The sequence below is a fragment of the Daphnia pulicaria genome, chromosome 1 (assembly GCF_021234035.1).
Source record: "Daphnia pulicaria isolate SC F1-1A chromosome 1, SC_F0-13Bv2, whole genome shotgun sequence".
Lineage (NCBI taxonomy): Eukaryota > Metazoa > Arthropoda > Branchiopoda > Diplostraca > Daphniidae > Daphnia > Daphnia pulicaria.
Window position 1 is genome coordinate 27458620 of NC_060913.1, and position 21455 is coordinate 27480074.

General features: G+C 37.6%; 1 protein-coding gene across 3 annotated transcripts; it reads right to left on the reverse strand.

The window, feature by feature from the left end:
- Positions 1-8020: 8020 nt before the first annotated feature.
- Positions 8021-8710, reverse strand: LOC124339723. Of its 3 annotated transcripts, none has more exons than XR_006918022.1 (4): positions 8590-8710; positions 8434-8498; positions 8184-8337; positions 8021-8109 (listed from the first exon to the last, which is right to left on the reverse strand). XR_006918022.1 is itself a non-coding variant. In XM_046792899.1 (4 exons), the coding sequence occupies exons 1-4, from the start codon at positions 8602-8604 to the stop codon at positions 8085-8087; spliced, it is 228 nt and encodes a 75-aa protein (XP_046648855.1). In that variant the 5' UTR covers positions 8605-8710; the 3' UTR covers positions 8021-8084. The 3 variants fall into 3 exon arrangements, 2 of the variants coding, with proteins under 2 accessions (XP_046648855.1, XP_046648854.1); XM_046792899.1 differs by having other exon boundaries at positions 8434-8467; XM_046792898.1 differs by having other exon boundaries at positions 8184-8467.
- Positions 8711-21455: the final 12745 nt, after the last annotated feature.

The window sequence follows — 21455 nt, forward strand, 5'->3', positions numbered from 1 at the left end:
CGCCGTGCTAAATCTCAACATTAACTGCTACATACTGCTGCCAAACGCTAAAAACCTTTGATTGCTACCATATTCTTGACCTAGAGGTACCACCCAACGACTCAGAGAAGGTAAAATTTTTATTGGAATCAATATCCCCTTCACCTTGGAGACAATGCGCCGCATTCGTGATTCGGACGCCGTTTGGATGGACAGCAATAGGGAAAATACCGACAGATATTATCCACGGGCCACGTAAAAATAACAAAGTGAAAATTTCAAAACAAAGTGGAAATTTCAGAACAAAAGGATAATTTCAGAAAATGACGCTTTAATCTTGAAAATGTTTGAATCCTTCACTATCCATATTGCTTGTGGCTGGCAAGTAGACCTGCCTTTCAAATTTCCACTGCAAGCCATCCCAAATAATACATGGCATGAACGCATATTTTTCTTTCTTGCCATTGAGCGCCGTTTTATGTTAAAAAAATGCTCCCTTGTAAGAACAATATCAAAACATCGTAGAGACCTATCTAAAAACGTCTACGCTGCTGGAGTGAAATACGATGAACTGAGGAAGCCAGAGGGAAGAGTATGGCTCCTCCCACATTTTTTCGTCATCATTCATGACGAAAACGACGACGACGACGACATGTTGATTTAGATTGATGACTCATCAATTCAAATCAACATGATAACATGATTAGACTGCTCAAGATAATTAAAAATACTTTTGGTTAAACGATTTTCTTTTGCAACCGGATAAGTCAAATGCACCATATCCGCAGTCATCGATGCCTGCAGTCAAAGGAATGTACTATAGTACTAGCGTAAACCCTAAGGACCACATAGTGATAAGATTTGTGTGGCGAAACTAGGAAGCGATGAGTAGAACCAAGTGTTTGGAGCCATTTCCTCCCCAACCTCAGCTTTCTGGCTACTATAGCATATGCACGTAAACGGAAATAGGCCTAGTTTCTAGTTCTGCTTTAGTCACACACTTCTAGTTTTTTTTCTAGTAACCTCTTTGCGGTCAAAAAGGCTTGCTTACGTTCGTCATCATTCTTCAATATGAAACACATCACCCCTCTTTAGTTAAAACAAGGGTGATGGATTATTATAAAGTGGTATTGTTTCCCTTTTTATCTCAAAGGAATATATCAAAGTCAATTTTGAACGTAGTCTCGCAGTTTTCCAAATGAAAACCGTCAAAAATTCCGGAATAGATGGAATTACTCCATTCGTCTCAGGTGTTGGGTGATCTCTGGTGGTTACAATCGGAAATCATATTTGAGAGAAAAGGAACTTTGTTTGGTGAATGGGAACCCCTTCTCGATAGAGGATGGGTGGTCTAGTTGAGTCATTGAAGAGAAGTAAGTAATTTTGTTAAACAAAAGGCAAATAAGAAAAACACAGAAGGAACAAGGGGATGGATAACCCCATTAAAAACAAAAGATTAGTAAAAAACGTAAAACAATGACACAAATTATATTCAAAACCCTGCCTATCTTTTTGAATTTGATACCGAATTCAAATTTGTGTTTTGTGTGACGCTTTTTGCGAAATTTTTTACCGGTTTAAACAGTCCAGCAGTTAGTTGTATATTGGATACTTGAAATTTGAAATTGCGCCTGTTTACAGTAGACTTTTTAATAACAAGCGATTTCCCACTAAACCGGACCAAAATACCTCCTTTTTCCGGATTTATTTATCGGATCGGAATCCGGAAAGTGACTCTAAAAATCCAGACTAGGACTATTCTGTGCAGAGTCGCAAGGCGATTTTAACGGAATCAACCAGATCCAGATTTCTATATTTTTTCATTTCTGTGATAATCGGGATTGAAATTCGTGAAATATTACGAAAATCCGAAGTCTCCCCCACCAACTACATTGCTTTTAGCCCTATATTCGGCTCGTAGAAAAAACTAATTATAAAAAAATGTAGTCCTTTCATCCCTCTTTAATATTCCAAAAGTATTTTTAATAATTCGTCGAGATGTCCGAGTTTTCACGATTTTCGTGATACTCCCATTTCGACTCATTTTTCGGGCATTTTTTGGGGCGTTGCCGATTGCCATATAAGTGTTTTTTGCCCCCTTTTCGGTTGACTTCTTTGCTTTTCCCCTTTTTCCTATGTATCGAAGGCTTTTACATCGATACAAAAGGGACTTTTGATACATAGGAAACAATGGGAAAAGCGAAGGAGTGGACTGGAGAGGGGGAGAACAGACTATCTGAGATGTTACAAATGTAAAACCAGTTACGGTAAAAATTGATTGTGCTACGCGAGCACAGTCATCGTCTTCGCGAAACCAATCGACAATCTTTCTCCTGTCGATTATTGTTTTTTTTTCCACAGCAAAAGAAATAAAATAGCAACGTGGTTTTAGGATGTCCTCATTTCTAATAACGTTCATGGTCCGGAATGTACAGCTCAGATGGATTGGTAGGATTTCCGGATCTATGTACACACATGCCACAATATACACGCAATTAATAAACAACACACAATTCAAATAAGAAAAACAAAAGGATTTCCCAGTTTCAAAAAGCTAATGTAGTTATATATATTTTTACATGTAAAGCTATGCATTAACATGTTAATTTACATATAAAATGATATATTAATATGTAATATTATATATATGTAGATAACTTCATGTAATTACATGTAGTTTACATATGTAAAATATCATGTAAATCATGAATTACATGTAGTAATAATGAAACATTCCGTGTAATTCATACTATTACATACAGTAATATACGTAACATATAGTGTAGTTCATATAAGTTCATGTTACAATACACGCAGCATATAGAGAACTTCATGCTGGTACATGTAGACATGTTCCACATGGTGTACTTCATATAATTTTATGTTTGTATTACATGTATTAGTGGTAATTCTATAGGGAAAATTTGTAGTACAACTTCGCTAACCTTTTTCCAATCACATCCATTACCGAACACAAGATAAAATAACACCAGAAATTTTAAATATAAGTTAGATTAGTTTCTTCCTTATTAAAGTGACCCTTAACGACTATTGCAGCGGATAATCAAATCAGAATAAATTAAATATATAATAATTATATATATATATATATAAAATTATATATAAATTAAATGTTGTTTTCACATTCAATATAATTTTTTCGTTTCCAATTTTGATCAGCTTTTTTGAATTAAAAGTTAGAATTTTTACCTTTAATTACTGTGTCTGTTCTTGTAAGCAGTATGTACAACGGATATTCTCATTACGAGAGAGAATTTTCTCTTCACAGACTGGCAAGGGGGAACTACCATTTCGTTAGCATTCTATTGTTGCTACTTGTTGATGTAACTGTTGAGATTGTTTCAATTACCCACAATTTGTTTTTTATAAGAGAGAACACATGCTTGAGAAACCACAATTTTTGGCGTTATTTCTTGACAATTGAGATCAAACGGGAGCAGAGCAGATTTTTTTAACGAAAACCTAGTTTTTATCCCCATTTTCTTACCCAACCCAAGAACGGTATAAAAATACATTTCGCGCCACGTACACTCAAGGCAACGACACATTTTTTTCCCGGGGACCCCCCCCCCTCCCCGTACATGTCAATGGATTCCACTGTATTTAAATGGAGTTATCTGTACAATATCGTGTTGTCATATATTCCATGGAAGATGTGGTCACGTATCACACGGTGAATGAGCTCTTATCTGTCGATTTCTAAATGGTAATGGGCCCAGCTACGCGGCACCTACCTAACAAAAGAAGATGAACTCTAAAAGAACTGTCTCACAAGTACCATGGAAATATTTTTCACTCTGGAATCTTGGATTATGGATTCTGCTTAGCAGTATGATCTAATCGGAATAGTCAAAGGGTAAGAAAGTGACGGTTCCGGATACCTCACCAAACATCCTCGGAGACGGCAGAACCAAGACAGTAGCCACGAATGATGAAAGGATGAAGAGGGACAATAGTCAGTCAACACTAACACGTCAATCGGGAACCAAGATGTCAGCCTTATGTCCACCACTCCCCGCTTTCATACCAGAAGCACCAGAGACTGGTTCGCTGACTCCGGTGCAACCCATGCAACACATGTCCGACCAAAGGGTGACTGACAAAATTCGTCACTTACCTGTAGGCTCCTGATCAGTTAAAGGGAATGGATCCTTTAGCTAACCAGTTGTTGGATATGGAGATGCCAGCATCAGTACGATCGCATAAGTGGCGAAAAGAAATCTTCTACTATTCAAAAAGTGCTCTATGTGCCAGGATTGGGCAATAACCTTTTCTCCATCGTAGCAGCCACCGACCTTTGTTGGAGACGAATTATGTTGTTACTCGATCAGGTCCACTTCACTTACGAACAAGGTGTCCCCACAATGATTGAAAAACGGATGGAATGAACATTACACCTACTAGATATTGCCCCTCGGAACTAACAAGAAGCCAAGATCAGCGTGGCTTTCCCTTCATCGATCTCACCCAGTCTTTCGATGTGGTATCAAAGGCTGGCTTACGTCAACCACAAAACCACCATTGAAATGGCCACAAAACAACGCGGTCGAAGAACTGAACTTGGCAAAAATCACTATACCAACGGCACCCTGTCTAGGGTGCGCGTACGGTAAGCACCAAAGATCCCCTTCCCAGTCAGAAGGACTGGAGCAACGTATTCCGACGAGCTAATACATTCCATCCTTTGCGGCCCGATGGAAAGAGACCATACCAACGGTTCCATAAACTAGTCGTCTTCATCAGCGACCGGATTGGATGGAGATTTATACATATCCTTAAGGCTAATCAGAATTCACAGGAAATTTTATGGAACTGATACACCTTATCCGCATAGACACGGACAACCTGGTGCGCACCTTGTGGACCGATGATGATGGAGAATGGTCAAATAAAGTTCTCAACCTGGATGATCCGGAAGGCCATCTGCAACGAAACAAATGCCCCTCACACAACCCAAAAGGACGGTGTGTCGGAGAGAGGGATCTGTACAGTAACTGAGGGGAACCGCAGCTGCCTCTACGATCACATACAACCACATGAGCCTTTTCCAGATCCAGTAACAAACGAAACAGTTAAACTGATCAGGGAGAGCCGACTCTTATAATATCTGTGGGCGGAAGTAGCATCATTCACGGTCAACACATTTAGCCGCGTCCTCAGCAAAGCTTCCCTAACCACACGATACAAAGGCTTGTAGAACAAGGGGCCGGATGTGTCCAATCTACGAGTCTTCGGCTCTATTGCATATGTCTACATCCCGAAAGCTGAAAGGAGGAAACTAGAGGAGAAGAGCACACGGTGCATTTTTGTCGGTTAGCAGCGAAACGCAAAAAGCAAACAGAATCTGGGAATCCGAGAGCAGCGTCTTGAATCGGTAAAAAAAAACTGAAAATACCAGTATTTTAACCTGCTCCTCTATTTTAGCAGCCAAAAGAAACCCAAACAGAAAATCGAAAATATGCAAATAGACCACCGACAGGTGGGCGTTTTTAACTCCTTTTTTTCTGTTTCATACAATACTATCAATTGTAGGGATAGTTATAGTTTTATATAGTTTAGTTTTATATTATGTCACCTTGTAGGTGTGTGTCTCTTTTTCATTCTTTTGACTGGATTCAATGATAAATTTGGAAAAATCTATAAATACATTTTCAGTTCGAAGATTTATTTGAATTCTGTGGGCTTCAATTTAGGTTATAATTTCGATGTCGAGTAAGAAAGTTCTTCGTCTGAATGATCTTTCCCTATACCCTCTTATACGTCACAATTTCGTATCACCTCTATCTCTGCCTTCTCTTATTTTTTTTACAGGGATCTTGTAGGCCCTTCCCCCAATTTTCATGAATAAAACCCTCTCTTCCTATCCTTTCACTGAAACCACGATATCCCAAAAGAAGCGGTCAATTCGTTTAGTGTTAAGGTTAAAACCGAAATCAAAAACAGATATTTCGGTTTTCAAATTATCTGAAACAGAATGGTCAGAGAAAGAGATATTATTCAGAGGTTCAGGACGCTGCCACAGAAGTCAATATCAGGGACGCCACGTTCGAAGAACATCGCCGACTTGCCCAAGCGCCAGACGAAGCCCAAGGTCGCCCTGAAAAAATAGATTGTTCCCCACCGCCTGGCAGAGTCCAGGAGGGAACCATCACGAAAACGGTGGACGATCAACTCAAGTAAGCGAGCTAGTAGTACGAAGCTCTTGAGAGGAAAAGGGTTAAAAGTGAACATCTAGAAACCACCGAAAACAGTGGAGAGAAGTGAAAACAGTGGTGGCGGATACCACCGCAAACGGCCGAAAAATTCAACATAGGGACGGCTTTCATCAACGGACACCTCACGGAGGAGATAAATCCAACTCAACCAGAAGATTTTCCGTCTACACAAATTTATTGATGGCCTCAAACAGGCCTCGAGGGTCTGGGGACAGACTTTCACGTACTTCATCAAACAACAAGACTTCACGCAGAGAGAGGTACACCCCCCGCCTCTTTTTCAACACCAAGGAATCAAAGAAAATGTTTCTGATCATTGGGTTGACGACGGAATCGTCGTCAGCAACAAGAAAAAGGCAATCGACAATTTCAATGCGACTCTTAGAGAGAATTTCCAAATTAGGTCTTACCCAATGAACGATTCGTCGGAATCACCATCGACCGAGACAGAGCACAGCGACGAATAAATCGGTCCCAACTAGACTACAACAAACCGATCCTGGAAAAGTTTCACATTGTGGCGTTTCCCGTAATCAGTCCCGGCAGTCCCAGGAACCTCCTCGACCAGTTTGTGGATGGAAACATTTTTTATTCATTTTCGTAGCGAAAAACGGTCAGCATCCTCCTTTATTTTGCTCTCGTCTCCCGTCCGGACATCTCATTTTCAGTTAGTAAAGTGGCCCGGTTTTTCATAATTCAATCACAATTTTTTTCATGTTGGAGCAGTGCGGAAAATTATCTTGTAGTACCTTTGCGTAACGCTCAGCCATGGAATTGCCACAATCGATGGCCTCCCGTTCAGCTACGCTAATCCAGACTACGCCGCCCACACGGCACAGCTCCCTCCTTGGACCCTCCCAAAAAGCTCATAGTCTCCCAAGAAACACTCAGGCGACAGCAGGATGTACTGAGGATCACAACAGGAAAGTAACTGCAATTTGGTTTGGTTTTGCCGCGTGTGTATTCGTGTGTATTCATGTGTATTCGTGTTGTGCGTTTATTGGTGTATTCAGGAGGTCCATAGGAAATAATAAATTGAAATTGTGTTCCTCGAGCTTGTTTACTTTTTATTGAACATACGAAAGCACATATTTTATTGTGCACAAATGTAAACATAATCTAAAATAATTGGTAGCCGGAGAATCGTCATGCAACGGGACTCGTCATCTTTCAATGGGAACCGTAAAAATATGAATAGAATCCAACTTTAAACAAATGACAAAAGAAAGAAATCTTGTCTGTTGATTAAAAATAAACAAATTTTACTCTTTCACCAGCATGATAAGGTATGAGGAAGGTTTTACCATTTGGCAATCTTCTTGATTTCTTGCGCATTGAAGTAGTGCTTTTGTGCCGGCGTCATAAAAAGACCATGATGGCGATCAAGCCTAAGATAAGAAGTGCTACGGCTCTGACAATGATGAGCGACGCTGTGCTGATGACATTGTTCGAAACTTTGTATGAAAAAACAATATTATTATATATCCATACAATATTAGTATATTAAATGGATTTGATTACTTGTATATAACAGTAAATTTTACTTGGTGTTGCTGCAGCACAATTCGTTTCTTCTGAAAATAGTATTGCTGCACAGTAGACATGTCATCACCTATCAAATTAGATGGAATGCATTTTTCTTGCATCTTGGTCGACTTGTGAAGACAAATGCATGACCAGTAAGCAGTTTAATTTGTTTTTCAAGCTGTTTCAAGTATATATTTATTACTGGGTATCATAAAATGTAAATAAGAGGAATCATGTTACTCGATTGAAGTTACAACTAATTTTCTTTGTCAGGGTTGAAGATTTTTATCCGGTTTCCAGCTGGTTTTTCTAAACCATTTTTGCAGTAACTTTTCTAATAGGTCATAACACATTGTTTGTTCCGGTCCTTCAGGAATAAGCGTAAGTGTAAGGTATAATAAGTGTAATCACAAAATTCACAAAGCTTCCTATATCAATTACCTTTGAACCTGTATAGTTTTATTTCCTGGTTGATACAAACACAATTTTGAAATTAAAGACGTACAAGTAGGCTGATATGCAATGCTTCCCGTTAATGACCGTTGCAAAAGTTTAGGCATTAATTCATTAATGGCTGAGGCGACCACCACCTCACCTGAAAAGATATTTCGATTATTGTGGATTAATGTAATAAATAGTCGACCAAGAAGCCCGTTTAAAAAAGCATCATTGTTGTGCTCGCATTCAGTACCTTGACAATTGTCTTGGAAAGAGTCAAGGCAATCCTGCATAAGAAATAAAGATGAAATCAGGTATCTGTTTTCCGATATCAAAAGAACAAAAATGTAAATGTTTCCGGTTGTTAACTTGAAATCCTAAACGTCACAAGAATTTTTTCCATATCTACCTTATTGCCGTGCATGTTTATACAGATGGGTCGTTTGTGAATAGGAATACATATTTGGATGTTGCATTTCAAAAATTTCAGTTTCGTAATCGTAATGAAAATCCATTTTCTAGAAACGCTACAAAAAGTACAAATCTTTGGCGAATCACAATCACGATCAATGGCAGATGACAACTAATAAAAAATAAGAGTTGCCAGATAGAATTTTAGACAATTTTTTTTCTAAAAATATTTAATCGTGTTTTTACTTGAAATAAAATTTTGTCAATTATTTCGTTGTATGAGTTATAACATTCAAACTATTTCCAAAAAGGTAATAATGAAATTACAATGGACATTTCCGAAAATTTATAATTTGGGTTTAGGGAATGGTGAAGTGTATATGGATCTCAAGTTGATACACCATTACAAGAAATTAGGCTCTATATGAAGAATTAGGCTCTTCGTCTTCGTCAGCTGGATTACTCATCCTCTCGCCAAGATTTTATTCGTGAATCGTTACATTATCGGGAAATATCTACATCTAATTTTATTTGAATTTCTGTCGTCGCCGTCTAGTTGTTTGGATTCACTTTTGACATACTGAAAGGTAATTTTTTCATGCTCAAAATTTCTGATCAACTTTATTGTTCAATGTGTAATGCGTCACAGGTGCAAACCAGTGTTACTCCCCACGCCATCGCTACTCCACGCCTTCGACACTCCACGCCTTCGTCAAACGATACCATCAGTTTTGTTCGAGGTAAATTTTATAATGAAAAGAACTAATAATAGTGGGATATCCCAAGCTAGAGTGAGAAGAATTAGACGAGAGGCTAATCGTAACGTCAATGTTTTAAATTTATCTGTGTGTTAGGATAAACAGGACATCAATAATAGTTTTGAATCTGATGATCAGGAAGCACATGTTTCAAATAACGTTCCAGTAGTAGAAATCGAGTCATTTGATCATGCTGATGGTCACGATGTTGGTCATGATGTTGCGAACGAAGAGCTACTTGACGATTTTGTTAGTAATGAAAGTGATGGTGTGGACTTAGATACATTTATTGTCGACAACAGTGATTCTGAATTGAGTGACTAATTTGTTGATTTCAATTAAATTGACCATGAATTTTTGATGATAGAGCAGCAACCGACACAAACGTTGAAATAAAAGCTGGCTTCATGGGGTGTTGACTGTCGGGTTCCGCATGTTCATGTCAACAAATTGTTGTCCATCCTTAAATCTCATCCATGCCATTCTGATCTCCCTGTTGATGCCCGTACATTTTTGAAAACCCCCAGAAAGGTTACTTTTATTACTCCCGGGGAATATTTTCATTTTGATCTAGTAAATGGGTTGAAGGGCATTATTGATAATAACTTACTCCCGGCGAACCACGATACTATAGAAATTGAAATTTTTATAAACGTCGACGGGTTACCAATCTTGAGCAAAAGGACATCTAAACAGCAATGGGTCATTCTCGGAATGATTCGTGGTATTCCCGGTCTAGAAAACGTTTCTTTCATCATTGGTATATATTATGGATTTGAAAAACTGACGGGGGGTCCAAATACATTTTTTAGATCACTTGTTAATGATCTTAGTGATCTTTTTCAAAATGGATTTGTCCACTGCGATCGATTATTTACAGTCAAAGGCGTAGTATTCGTTTGTGACTCTCCTGCACGAGCGTTTGTTTCGGGAGTAAAATATCACTCAGGCTATAGTAGCTGTTCCAAACACCACAGTAGGAATTACTGCATTTAAGCCGAGTGAACTTAGAAGGCTTGTTATTCCAAAGGGTCGAGTAGTATTCCCAGGTGTTACAGCTCCGCTTAGAGACGACGATTCTTTTAGACATCGTGAAGATCCAGCTCACCACAATTATTACTCCATTATTGAAGAGCTAGAACCAATCGACATGGTACATAATTTCCCCGTAGACCCAATGCACTTAGTCCATGAAGGAGCAGGCAAAAAATTAATAATACTTTTGATGGAAGACAGTGACTACAAAATAAGTCCAAGTATTGTTCGTAGGGTTAATGAATACATGGAACATTTATCTAAATTCCCCCCCCGGGATTTTGCCCGTAGAGCCAGGAAGTTCAGTTCGCAAATGAAAGTAGTAGTTGGCCTGTTGAAGAAGTGAAATATAAAATGTATTTGATGCCTCTAACTGGAACTGATCAATTTGCTGTTTTTTCAATCGAAAACTTGTAGCCTAGACATTGTAATAAAATGTTTTGTCCATTTCCCCTATTTAGTTTATATTTACGTCGAAATGGCTAATAATCGATAAAACAGCAAAAGACACACTCTCAAATCCGCCACCTCGAGTCGGTACATGGAAACGTATTGCAAAAAAATTAGACAATTACGTGGATGCTTCTTTTAGCGAGTCAGAACCTCCACATTTGCATAACATCCCACTACAACTGAATCAAAATTCATCAAAACGGGACAATCAAACCGATTGGGTAAGGCCGTCAAAGTCTTCAAAGAAGTCGAATAGAGATCATTCCGGTCAGCAAATGCATCTCAATGCTGGTAAATATTTATTTTATAAATAAAATTATTATTTAATCTAATGATTAATTGTTTTCTAGGCACTGGTAGTAATTTTAACGGTCCAATTTTCCGCCAAGGCCAACAGACAAGCCAAGATACTGAACTTTGATCATTTGGTGATCGTCATTTTCCGAGCGATGAAGAAACGTTGCCAGTTGGTCCTTGGGCCATACAAGTTACGGGAACAATTACAGAAGCTGCTATTTATAACCATCATTTAGATTCATCTGAGGATGAAGAACAAATGACAGACGATACACCAGATAACCAATTAGATTTGCTCCAAACTCTTCCGTCCTACGGCGAAAAAAGTGATACTTATATAAGTGAAGTTTTTCAACAACAGCAAAACCTTCCTGGAACATCGGATAGTTTTCATAGGCTTAAAGAATCAAGAGAAAATCACGATCATTTAAACGGTAATTCCCAACAATTGCCTGTCCTGTCTGTAGTGAATGTCCCACGTCAACAATCGATTCAAAATGTTGACTCAAGAAGAGAGGCTCTTCAACAACAGATTGGCTCGTCAGGTTCGAATGGCACATCTTCTGGGGCAAACTTCCGACACCAAAGGAATCAGAAAAATTGCTATACAAGGGAGTCTGTTGAACAACACCATATTCAGTCCGGCCCGTCATCCTTGGAAAATTCCCGTCAGCAATCCAATATAAAAAGTGACTTAAGGAGACAGGATTTTATTCGACATCTTTGCAATTCTGGTTCAATTGATTCCCGCAAGCAATCAAAAAGTTTTGGTATTAGAAGCGAGCCTTATCAACAGCAGCATAGCCGGCCGGGGCCGGCGGTTGCAGGAGTGAATTCAAATTTTCGTAATATGCAAAATTCACCTGGTTATCTGGGAGGTTTTTGGTATTTCCTGTGGAGAATGTATGAAGGACTGGGGAGGATATCAGGCGGCTGTCAGGTGACCAAAAAAGCAGATTACAGGGAGAATAGTGGAAGTTTATAGGAAATACTAGGGAGAAAAGTAAGAGGTTCTTAAGAGGTCTTTGGGAACCAACTGTGCCGTGTAAGCGGCTGCATCGAAACAAGAAAATGAACGACCGGAAGTGTCTTCCTCTATCACGGAGGACCCATCGCATCTTGCAGCGCACCGCCATCATTCTAGCGTAGCCAAATCCGCCGCAAAAGTTGAGTAAATAGCAGCCAGCAAGATGGCCAAGGAGGTGGTGTTGATTTTTCGTTTCCTACCTGTCCTGCAGCAACACCTCGGTGCCTCCCCCCCTCTAACAGCCATGCTGCCATCATATTTGCAAAAACACCCCGATCAGCGCTTGATTATCATATGTTTTCTGTTTTTGTTTTACTTCAGTGTTAGTAGATAATATCGCCTATTCAGGTATGGTTCAGACTAAGTCACAAAAAAATGGAAAACCACATGTTGATAGCATCCGTCATATTAAAATCTTTTGGCCTTGCTCAAGATGGGTGCCCATTTAAGCTAAAGCCCAAGTACCAGCTAAGTGTAGGAGTAATCAAAATAGTCTTGATGTTCTGAAGTTACCAACAACTAGTAATAACTAATAATAAACAAAAATTAACTTTAGTAAATATTCCATCAAATTCAAATCAAATCAAATTGAGCTTTTCCATACATTTCTAGATGACCCCCAACTATCGTCTATGCGAGTTTCTAAGAAAATTTTTGATCGCATCATTTAATTCATATGTGACACAATGTAACCATCTCAAGAACATGAAGGGCAACGGCGGTGTGTCACCACCGTTTCAAGTTGCTGGACCCATTTTGACTTTTCCCCTTACCAGAACAACCAACGCGTCAAGGAGTTGAGTCTGCTACCGACCTAGCGTGGTGGGCGTTTTACTTTACTCTTCTCGTTCTCGTGTTAAAAACTTCGTGCTTGTGTTCCCTATGAATCAGTGACTATCGAATAAAGCAAAATTGTTAAAATTCTCATTGTATTTTGTCCCTTCATTTTCTGTGGGAAATATTCTCACAGTAGTGTGTCCAAACTGATGCCTTGACTTTTGAGTATAGAGTGGTTTGAGGTTGCCAAACCGGCGTGGCATTGTCTCATGTTTGGTGCAGCCATGGAATGTGAATAAAGGGGACTCACCTATTTGTTCCCCCAATATCCTTCCCTCGGGCTGACAAATAAACTTGCCACGGTATACACTGGTGATGCATAAAACCCCGGCATGAAACACACTAAAAAAACTGGGGTTTTCGAACAAAAAAATCAGAGATGCAGTAATCCATTGTTTGGATGTAATGGCGATCAATTTGGCATATTTTAGAAAACCACATTAAATTGAAAAAAAAACTGTGTTTATGAAGACTAACTAGCTTGTTGCCAGTGCAAAACTGATTTTTATCATAAAAATGTGCTGGAAACAATCTTTCAAGATGCTCATTTTACATCTTAGGTTAATATCATTCTTCCATAATCCACCAAACAATATTTTAAAAACATTACCATGTATATATGTTATGTATTCAAAATTAATCTTGAATTTCCATCAACTACCCGAAAAGTTTGCAAAAAAAATAAAAAAAAATACTTTCTGGTTGGCCAACCATAAAAGTCGTCCTAGGACTTATTCGCAAGAACTTTGTTAAAACTGGAGATCAAACTATCTGGCCTGAAGCCATTCAAAGTTCAATTGTCCTTTTTGTTGGGTTCGAATAAGATGAGCGCCTTTGAAAATTCCCACGAAATGGGGAAGAGCAATGCCGCAAGCATGCGTATATAGAATGGCCAAAAAGTGGGGCTTAGCTGTAGGGAGACTAAAAATTAAACGGTTCGGCAGTAATTCTATCATAACTAGGAGCGGATTTTTTATTCAAGGAGCGAGTTGACTTTTTTATTTTTATATGAAAAATATTTAAGTTCGGATAGCATAGTTATCCATTGAAATTTTCAATCTTTTAGTTGAAAATCGTAAATGGACGGTTACAAACTACAGAATGAATTTGCATAACGTATTTCGGTATTAGCTTGGCTAATCCTGAAAAAGATGGGAAGCGATGTAAAATTCAAGCCAATAAAAATTGGAATAATTGGAATAAGTTTTTTAACGGTCTCTGTTTTCTGACTGGTCTGCTCTCTCTTATTGTCTCTTTAGCCTATTCGATTATTTTCCGGGTTCTAATCTTCTTCCTTCTCACTCTCTGTGTTCGAGCCTCCGCAGTAATCTTCCTCGTCAGGTTCATCGACATATTGAGGGGTCATTATTTTTTACGGTTCTCCCTTTTTCCTTATATTTACAGATATGACTGAATCTCTCGGTCTCTACTGTGAACTCTCCTTCGATGAATCCGAGTTCCATTTCTAGCGGAGTTGTACTTTCGATGGATCTACTTATTTTGATTCTCTTACCATCGACCGAGATCGTGGCGATTTTGGCATGCCATGCTAATCCGTCTTCGCCAACCATTACTTTCGTGACTTGTGCCATTTTCCACTCTTTTCTTTATTTTAGGTCTTGTTTTATAAGAAAAATTTGGCCTAGTTTGATTTCATTTCTACATGAAATAGGCAAAATTTGTTTAAGAATAATGTGTTAAATGCCGTCCAATACTCGGCCACAAATTTTCGTCTTGCTTGCTCTCTTGCATTTACGTGTGCATTTTGCTCATCTATCTCGTCTGGTACGTCTGGTTCCATTGAATCCAAAGTTTTATTAGTAAATCCACCTTTTAACAATTGTTCTGGTGTAGTCGAATAATCATTTTTACCGATATATGCGGGCGGCCTGCTGTTAATTATTCCACTTGCTTCTGTGATTTTTGTAGCAAATACATCCACGTGTACTAATCTGTTGCCTATTGTGGAGTACAGCATATCCTTCATTGCTTTTACCATTCTCTCCAAAAATCCACCTCACCAGGGTTCAAGGCTTGGTGAGAACCGCCATATGATTTGATGGTGTGATAGGTAATCATGGACTCATTTGCTTTGGTACATTTGAATCATATACTTAACCTGCCGCAATGCATGTTGCTGCATTGTCTGAGTACATCGTTCTTGGGCAGAATTTTAAGGTTATGAACCGCCTGAAAGCATTGATCAGGCTGTTTATTGACAGATCTATTACCGTCTCAAATTGTACTGCTCTTGTAACTGCGTGTGTGAACAATAAGAAGTAGTCTTTGACCTTTTGGGTTGTACGGTAATTCGGGGTTACCATGAATGGGCCAGCAAAATCTAATCCTGGCACTGCGAAAGGATCTTCCATACTTAATCGTCTGATGTCCATGAATTCTTATCTTGTCTGATCCTCATGATTGTGGCCATTATTGCAGGGTTTATATTTGGCCCGGCTTCAATGAAGCTGTTGAGACTCCCCAGTTCGGTTTTACTGACCTGTCGAATACTGGTCTGACTTTTGTCGTTTCAGCATCCTTTCAGACCCTGGTCTGTGGAGGTTGTAGGCTAACGTACCCTGCTACATTAAATCTGCCGGTTCAATGAAACCCTGTTTCAGAAAATCTTGGGTATCATTTTCGTATTGCGGGCTGTTTATTCAATTAGTTCAGCAGGCAACTCAACATTTTTGATGTTATCGAGATGCATGAATCAAATTTGGCTTCCTCTTGCTTGAAGACTTTGCGATATTATTTTCCGTGTCTTTCTTTCAATGGTTTCTTTGTTTATATTTACAAACTGATCGTTTTTCGGTTCGTTGTTTGTGATTCCAATATGATTTAACTCCCAGAACTCTTTTTTTCTAATGTAGAAAATTCTGATTCTATCGGTATCTCTTCCTTTATTCTTACTGTCGTTGTTTGAGTGGGTCCGATATTTGCTTGTCCGGCCTCACATATTACACATCCAAATCGGGTGTCCAGTGCTGCAGTACCTCTTGGCCCCGGGTAGGTGTTTCCCATTAGTCCATATAAGGTCACATCCTATATGATGTCTCATTCTTTACTATTAGAATTGCATATGTTGTGGTTTTCAGCTTATTTTTTGCCTTGGCTTATTAACTGCTTTTCCATATCAGTGTGTTTTGGTATGCCATCAATCCCGCAAGACATTTCTTTTCTATGAATTTGAAATTGATTTTCGGTGCATTTCCGTATTTTCTCCAAAATGGGCATTCAACTATGTTTTGGCGGTTGGTAGTGCTCTTCTTGGAGGTAGATGGTAGATACTTATTTCTTTCGAGTCTGCTGTTTCCTTCTTCGCGTTTTTATAGAGCTTTCACGTATGAATGAGCTTTGACTACATCAATCCATCAATCCAACTAATCTTTTCAAAGTTCCGTCTTCCATCTCCATGTATCCCTTGAATGTTGGGAATACACATTGCAATTCTTCCTTGTTCTCTGGACTATTTGTAGATGCCATTGTTGTTTGAGGTTTAGTTTCCTTTATTGTGCATATACTGACAAGCTGTGATATGATTTTTTACAGAAGCCCTCAGTTCCTCTCTGCAGTACAGGCGTTACTGGCGTGCGTTTCTCTAAAAAAATTGATGCACCTTTTATTCTCTATTTAGTACTTGAGGCTTTTTTCAGGTGTACCACTCTGCATTGATGCGGGTTTTGATTGGTCGCTTTTTACGTAAAATATAGAAATAAATATAAACATAGTAAAACAGTTAGTTTATGGAATAGTTAGAACTCTTGTGTACTGGTCTGTCTGCTTTTCTTTTTTGTTCAGATTTTGACCGTTCATTATGATCTTCCTATTTCCAGGAAGACAAATCTTCACTCTATTTGAGAGTCAACGAAAGTTTGAAAGAGTTTTATCAAATAGAAAGAAGGGGAAGGGGCTTCTATATTATTCAAAATTGTGTAAGAAATGTGACCTAAAGAGAGTTTAAAAAGTTCAGAAAAGAGAAAATCAAATTTAAAAAATTTATTAAAGTAACAATTTATCATTAAAATGTAAAAACATATTCAAATATAAGTTCAAAAAAATTCATTAGAAATTGTTTATGAAAATCATTAATTTGCTATTTATAGGTCTGCATCTACGAGAGATGATATCGAAGCATTATTACACTGGATGATCTTACTTCTCAGTTGAAAAAGGATGTATTTTATGTAAAGAGATCGGGTGTTCATGTTTATCTTCATCCCAAAAAGAAGTAAAAACCGCGAAGGAATATTCTATATCAAAATAAAGTTCCCGTAAGGCTTATCTAAGCTAAAAACAGCCAAAAAATTAAGCATCCAGGTGGAAATTGTAAGCACCGACAATACGATCATGTGATTGGGAGAACTTGCCTCCGCTCTTGGCCTCGACGAAGTTTTCTTCCTGTGAAACGATTGGAACTATTATTACCTAGTGCTTGGTTCTGGTCTTTGCATTATGAGACAAACTATTGTCGCAATTTGTTAATTATTTTAACTGCTACATCATATTTAGTCGAAATAATTTGTATGATTTAATTGTGTAGAAACAAGCTAGTGTATTATGCAACAAATACTGACGCTAGCAATATAGATTGGCGGAATATTTCTCTTTATATCTTGAGACAATGCTTCTCCCTTAATTCCAAATAACAGTAAGTATTTTCTCCAATTTGTGAATCTAGTTAGATTACATAAATGTACCTGTCGGAAGAATCCAATGAACCCGAAATGAATATTGAAATCTTTGTTTTTGACAATAATTTTTTAAGGATTTGGTTTAAGTTTCAGAAAATAAACTAATCTCAAATCAAAATTTATTTTAGCTACAACATCGCGATTTTTTATTCTGAATCAGCGATCGTTAATTTTTTTTTTAGTTTACTAAGTTTTTTTTTCAACACTATTTTACATTGCTGTCGTTATCTATAATGTAACATTTTAATATTATTCTGTTTTTTTTAGGATATTACAGACCTAAAATTACTAACGCACCCTATGAATCGTAAAAAGATGAAACGGTAAGGGGTGTTCGTGTTTTAATCGTGAAACGCATCAGACGAAGCACTTTTCGTCTCCTACGGGGGCCTGATCCATTTCGGCTCGCTTGATCTGACTTTGTCGATTGCGTAATTCAGTAAATGAAGTTTGCATCACTGTAGCCTATCTGGCTCACTCAGCTCATTGGCAGCTGACTGTTTTTAAGCCAAGCAGCAAATGATGTTAGGATTTTTGTTTTTGTGTTTTAGTCTCCCAACAATTGACTAAGTAATTTCATATAATTTCTTTTCATTCTGTGGATTTAAATATGTTCTTTGATTGATAGCTCTCAAAAGCATGCATGAGAGTTTACAACTTTTGCTGTTGCTTGTTAACTTCAATAATTTAAGAGCCTCAGCAGCAGTGTTTCGTATCTTTTTGAAAAGATAAGATAAGATACGAAAAGATAAGATAAATTGGTATATCTTATCTGCGATTCAAAAAAATACACATTTATCTTATCTTTATCTTATCTTTTGCAATTTTTTATAAAGATATCAGATAAGATAAAAAATAAATATTTGCTCGGTGCATTGTAACGCTTTGGCAGTAGTCACCAAAATTAGTCTAGAGAGTTTAAGTATTTGCGAAACCGTAAACTGAAGTGATTAACTACGGCCGTAAATTCTAACATTAATTAGTAACATTAAGTAACAATCCCGCAATTTCCTCGAATAAATTCAAAACTAAAGTATCTTATCTTATTTTTTACTTATCTTTAGCAATTTATCAGATAAAGATATCGCGAAAACTTATTTTTATCTTATCTGATATTTATCTTATCTTTATATTTTTTTTTAATTTTTGCAATATCTTATCTTTATCTATCTTCGCAGTAGCGAAAAAAGTGTTATCTTATCAGATAACCCAAAATCAAAAGATTCGTTATATGATTCGATATATATTTTAAAATATGAAATATGAATTTTAAAGTATTAAAAATAAATTTGAAAATTCATCAAAATAGAATAAACAAAAATAAGTAATAAAAAATACATTTGATTGATTTTTTTGGCGCAAATCTCAAAAAATTGTGAATTTCAATCCCAAAATAAACATATCAACCATTGCCTAATCTAGAAGAATTAGGTATTTAAGCATAGGGAATCACATAAAGCTTAAACTCAATCAATTTCTGGACACATTGATTGATTACAGATAACGAACAAAAAACCAAAATTTTTACTATACGCCTGAAAGGCGAGGGGCCTCCTCCTACACTAGCGAACCTGGTGGGAAATCTTGGGACCCTTCACTGAATACCCGCCGGTCTTGGGGATAGCCGAGAATGTACCCTTCCTATAATATCGTGGTTTTGTCTTGATCTTATCTTTTCTTCCGAAACCTCTCTCCAAGCAAAAAGATTTACTTAGTTTTAATTCTATATTCGGATCAGTAGGCAAAATAGTAATTTAAAAAATTCGTTGTTACAGTTTTTAAAATAGCCCGTCACGATATGAATAATGACGAAATGTTAAACCGACGACTGATTTAAAACTGATTTAATCTTCATTCAGCAACAAAATAATAGGCATGAATACTTGAAAATAAAATAAAATAAATACGACAAAAGAAATTCAGTTCCTACAGAACACAATAACTTTTTTAGACATAAAATTACTTTCATTCCAAAAATAGAAGTAGAAATCAAATTTATTTACTTTAATGAGCGATAGCAGAATTCCCTAAATTACAGTTTAAACTCTCTTTTTTATTTGTATACCCTTTAACAAAATATTATTTAAAAAATTGAAAATTCAGTTAAATTTAAGATACCGAAATCGTCCACAACATAACACAACCGTCCACAGCCAAGGACTGCCTTATGAATGAAAATTATGATAAATATAGTTGAATATGAATTTCCGCCAAAGGAATGTATTATGGATTGTTGGGCAGCATGCCCTGGTACGAATAATCTCAAAACGTTTCTAGATTAGTTGACGAAGGAAGAACCTGATGAAAACAATAACAAAAAATGGACGTAAACCGACGGGGTAAGCTCGTATATTGAACATAAGACAAAGATGACTTCCTCGAATCTCTAGTAATTCTCACCTCGAACTTGAATAAACATCATTACATCACTCGTGCTCAAAGCGAGGATGTAATGAGCTCAGCTGGCTCTTGAATCAAGACCACGTCAATATCTATATCTATTATCAGTTGTGCGAGATTAAGAGCGGTATATCGAGAGTGCCTAAGATTTATCTGGAAACACTTGAGTGAAGCAGATGTTTTGCTGTTGTTGTGAGGATAGATTTACATAGTTACACTAAGAAAATGTACGCAAGATATTAAGCCACAGCTTTAACCAGAGCAGGACAAACATTGAAGCCAACTTTGTGATTTTGCAAACAGTTTGCACATATGAAATCTTTAGAAACTGCTGTACAGGAAGAAGTAGCATGGTTCTGCGAGCATTTGCCACAGACTGGGGTAACGGATTTGCAAAAATGATGGATATGTCCATAGTTTTGACACTTTGAGCAATGCCGCTCTTCTTTTCTTGGGGCACCCTGTCAACCGCATGAGTGACGCAACCCAGGAGGACTCAAATACCACTTTAAATCAGTTGCTCACAGAAGGGCTTGGAAGATAAAGCAATTCGGAAAAGGAATGAGTTACTGTTTGGGCGTTGGTGAAGAATTCTCACTGACTCTAAATGACCCCTTAAGCTAGGATTGTCAGCAATAAGCCTACGTTTTAGATTCTTTTCTTACGCATCTCACGCATCCTTAATTTCAGTACCTTTCAGATGAAAGATTCCCTGTAAGTCTCGAAACCTGACCAGAGCAGGGTGACAGGAACGATGAATAACAGACAGGAAAGCGAGGTCAGAACAAGCTTTGACAGAAACACGGGTGCAAATGCAAATGCAACTATGAATTTAAAAAGGAGTTGGAATAAAATTGGGCGACTGGACCATCATTACAATTTAGGATTACAAAAAACAATCGACCGGATGTTTCACGGGGTGAGAAGAAGACAATCATTCTTCTCTCTGGGGCGATTAAATTCGAAAAGGAACGGCATAGAGACCACCTAGTATCCCCTCTTTATTGTGGAATAAATATGATGCAAGAATCACTGAACTTAACGCTAACGCAAGACCACCAACGGGAAAGTCATGCTCTTAATATTGCTCGTAAATATAAATGCCCTATCGTTACCACAAACTTAATCATTTATAGTGGAGGCTTTCAAAGCTGACCAGAATCTTCGCAGAAAGTTTCCCCCGATTAAAAAAAAAATATTTTGCATTCCAGCAACTTCGGTTTCTTCAGAAGATTGTCTGCGAACTGCTGACGAATTAATTTCTCCCAAAAGATCTAGATATTCTCCAGAAATGGCTGAAATACATATTTTTTCCATAAGGCATATAGTATAATTTGTAAATTGTTCGGTGGGTCGCTTTAAC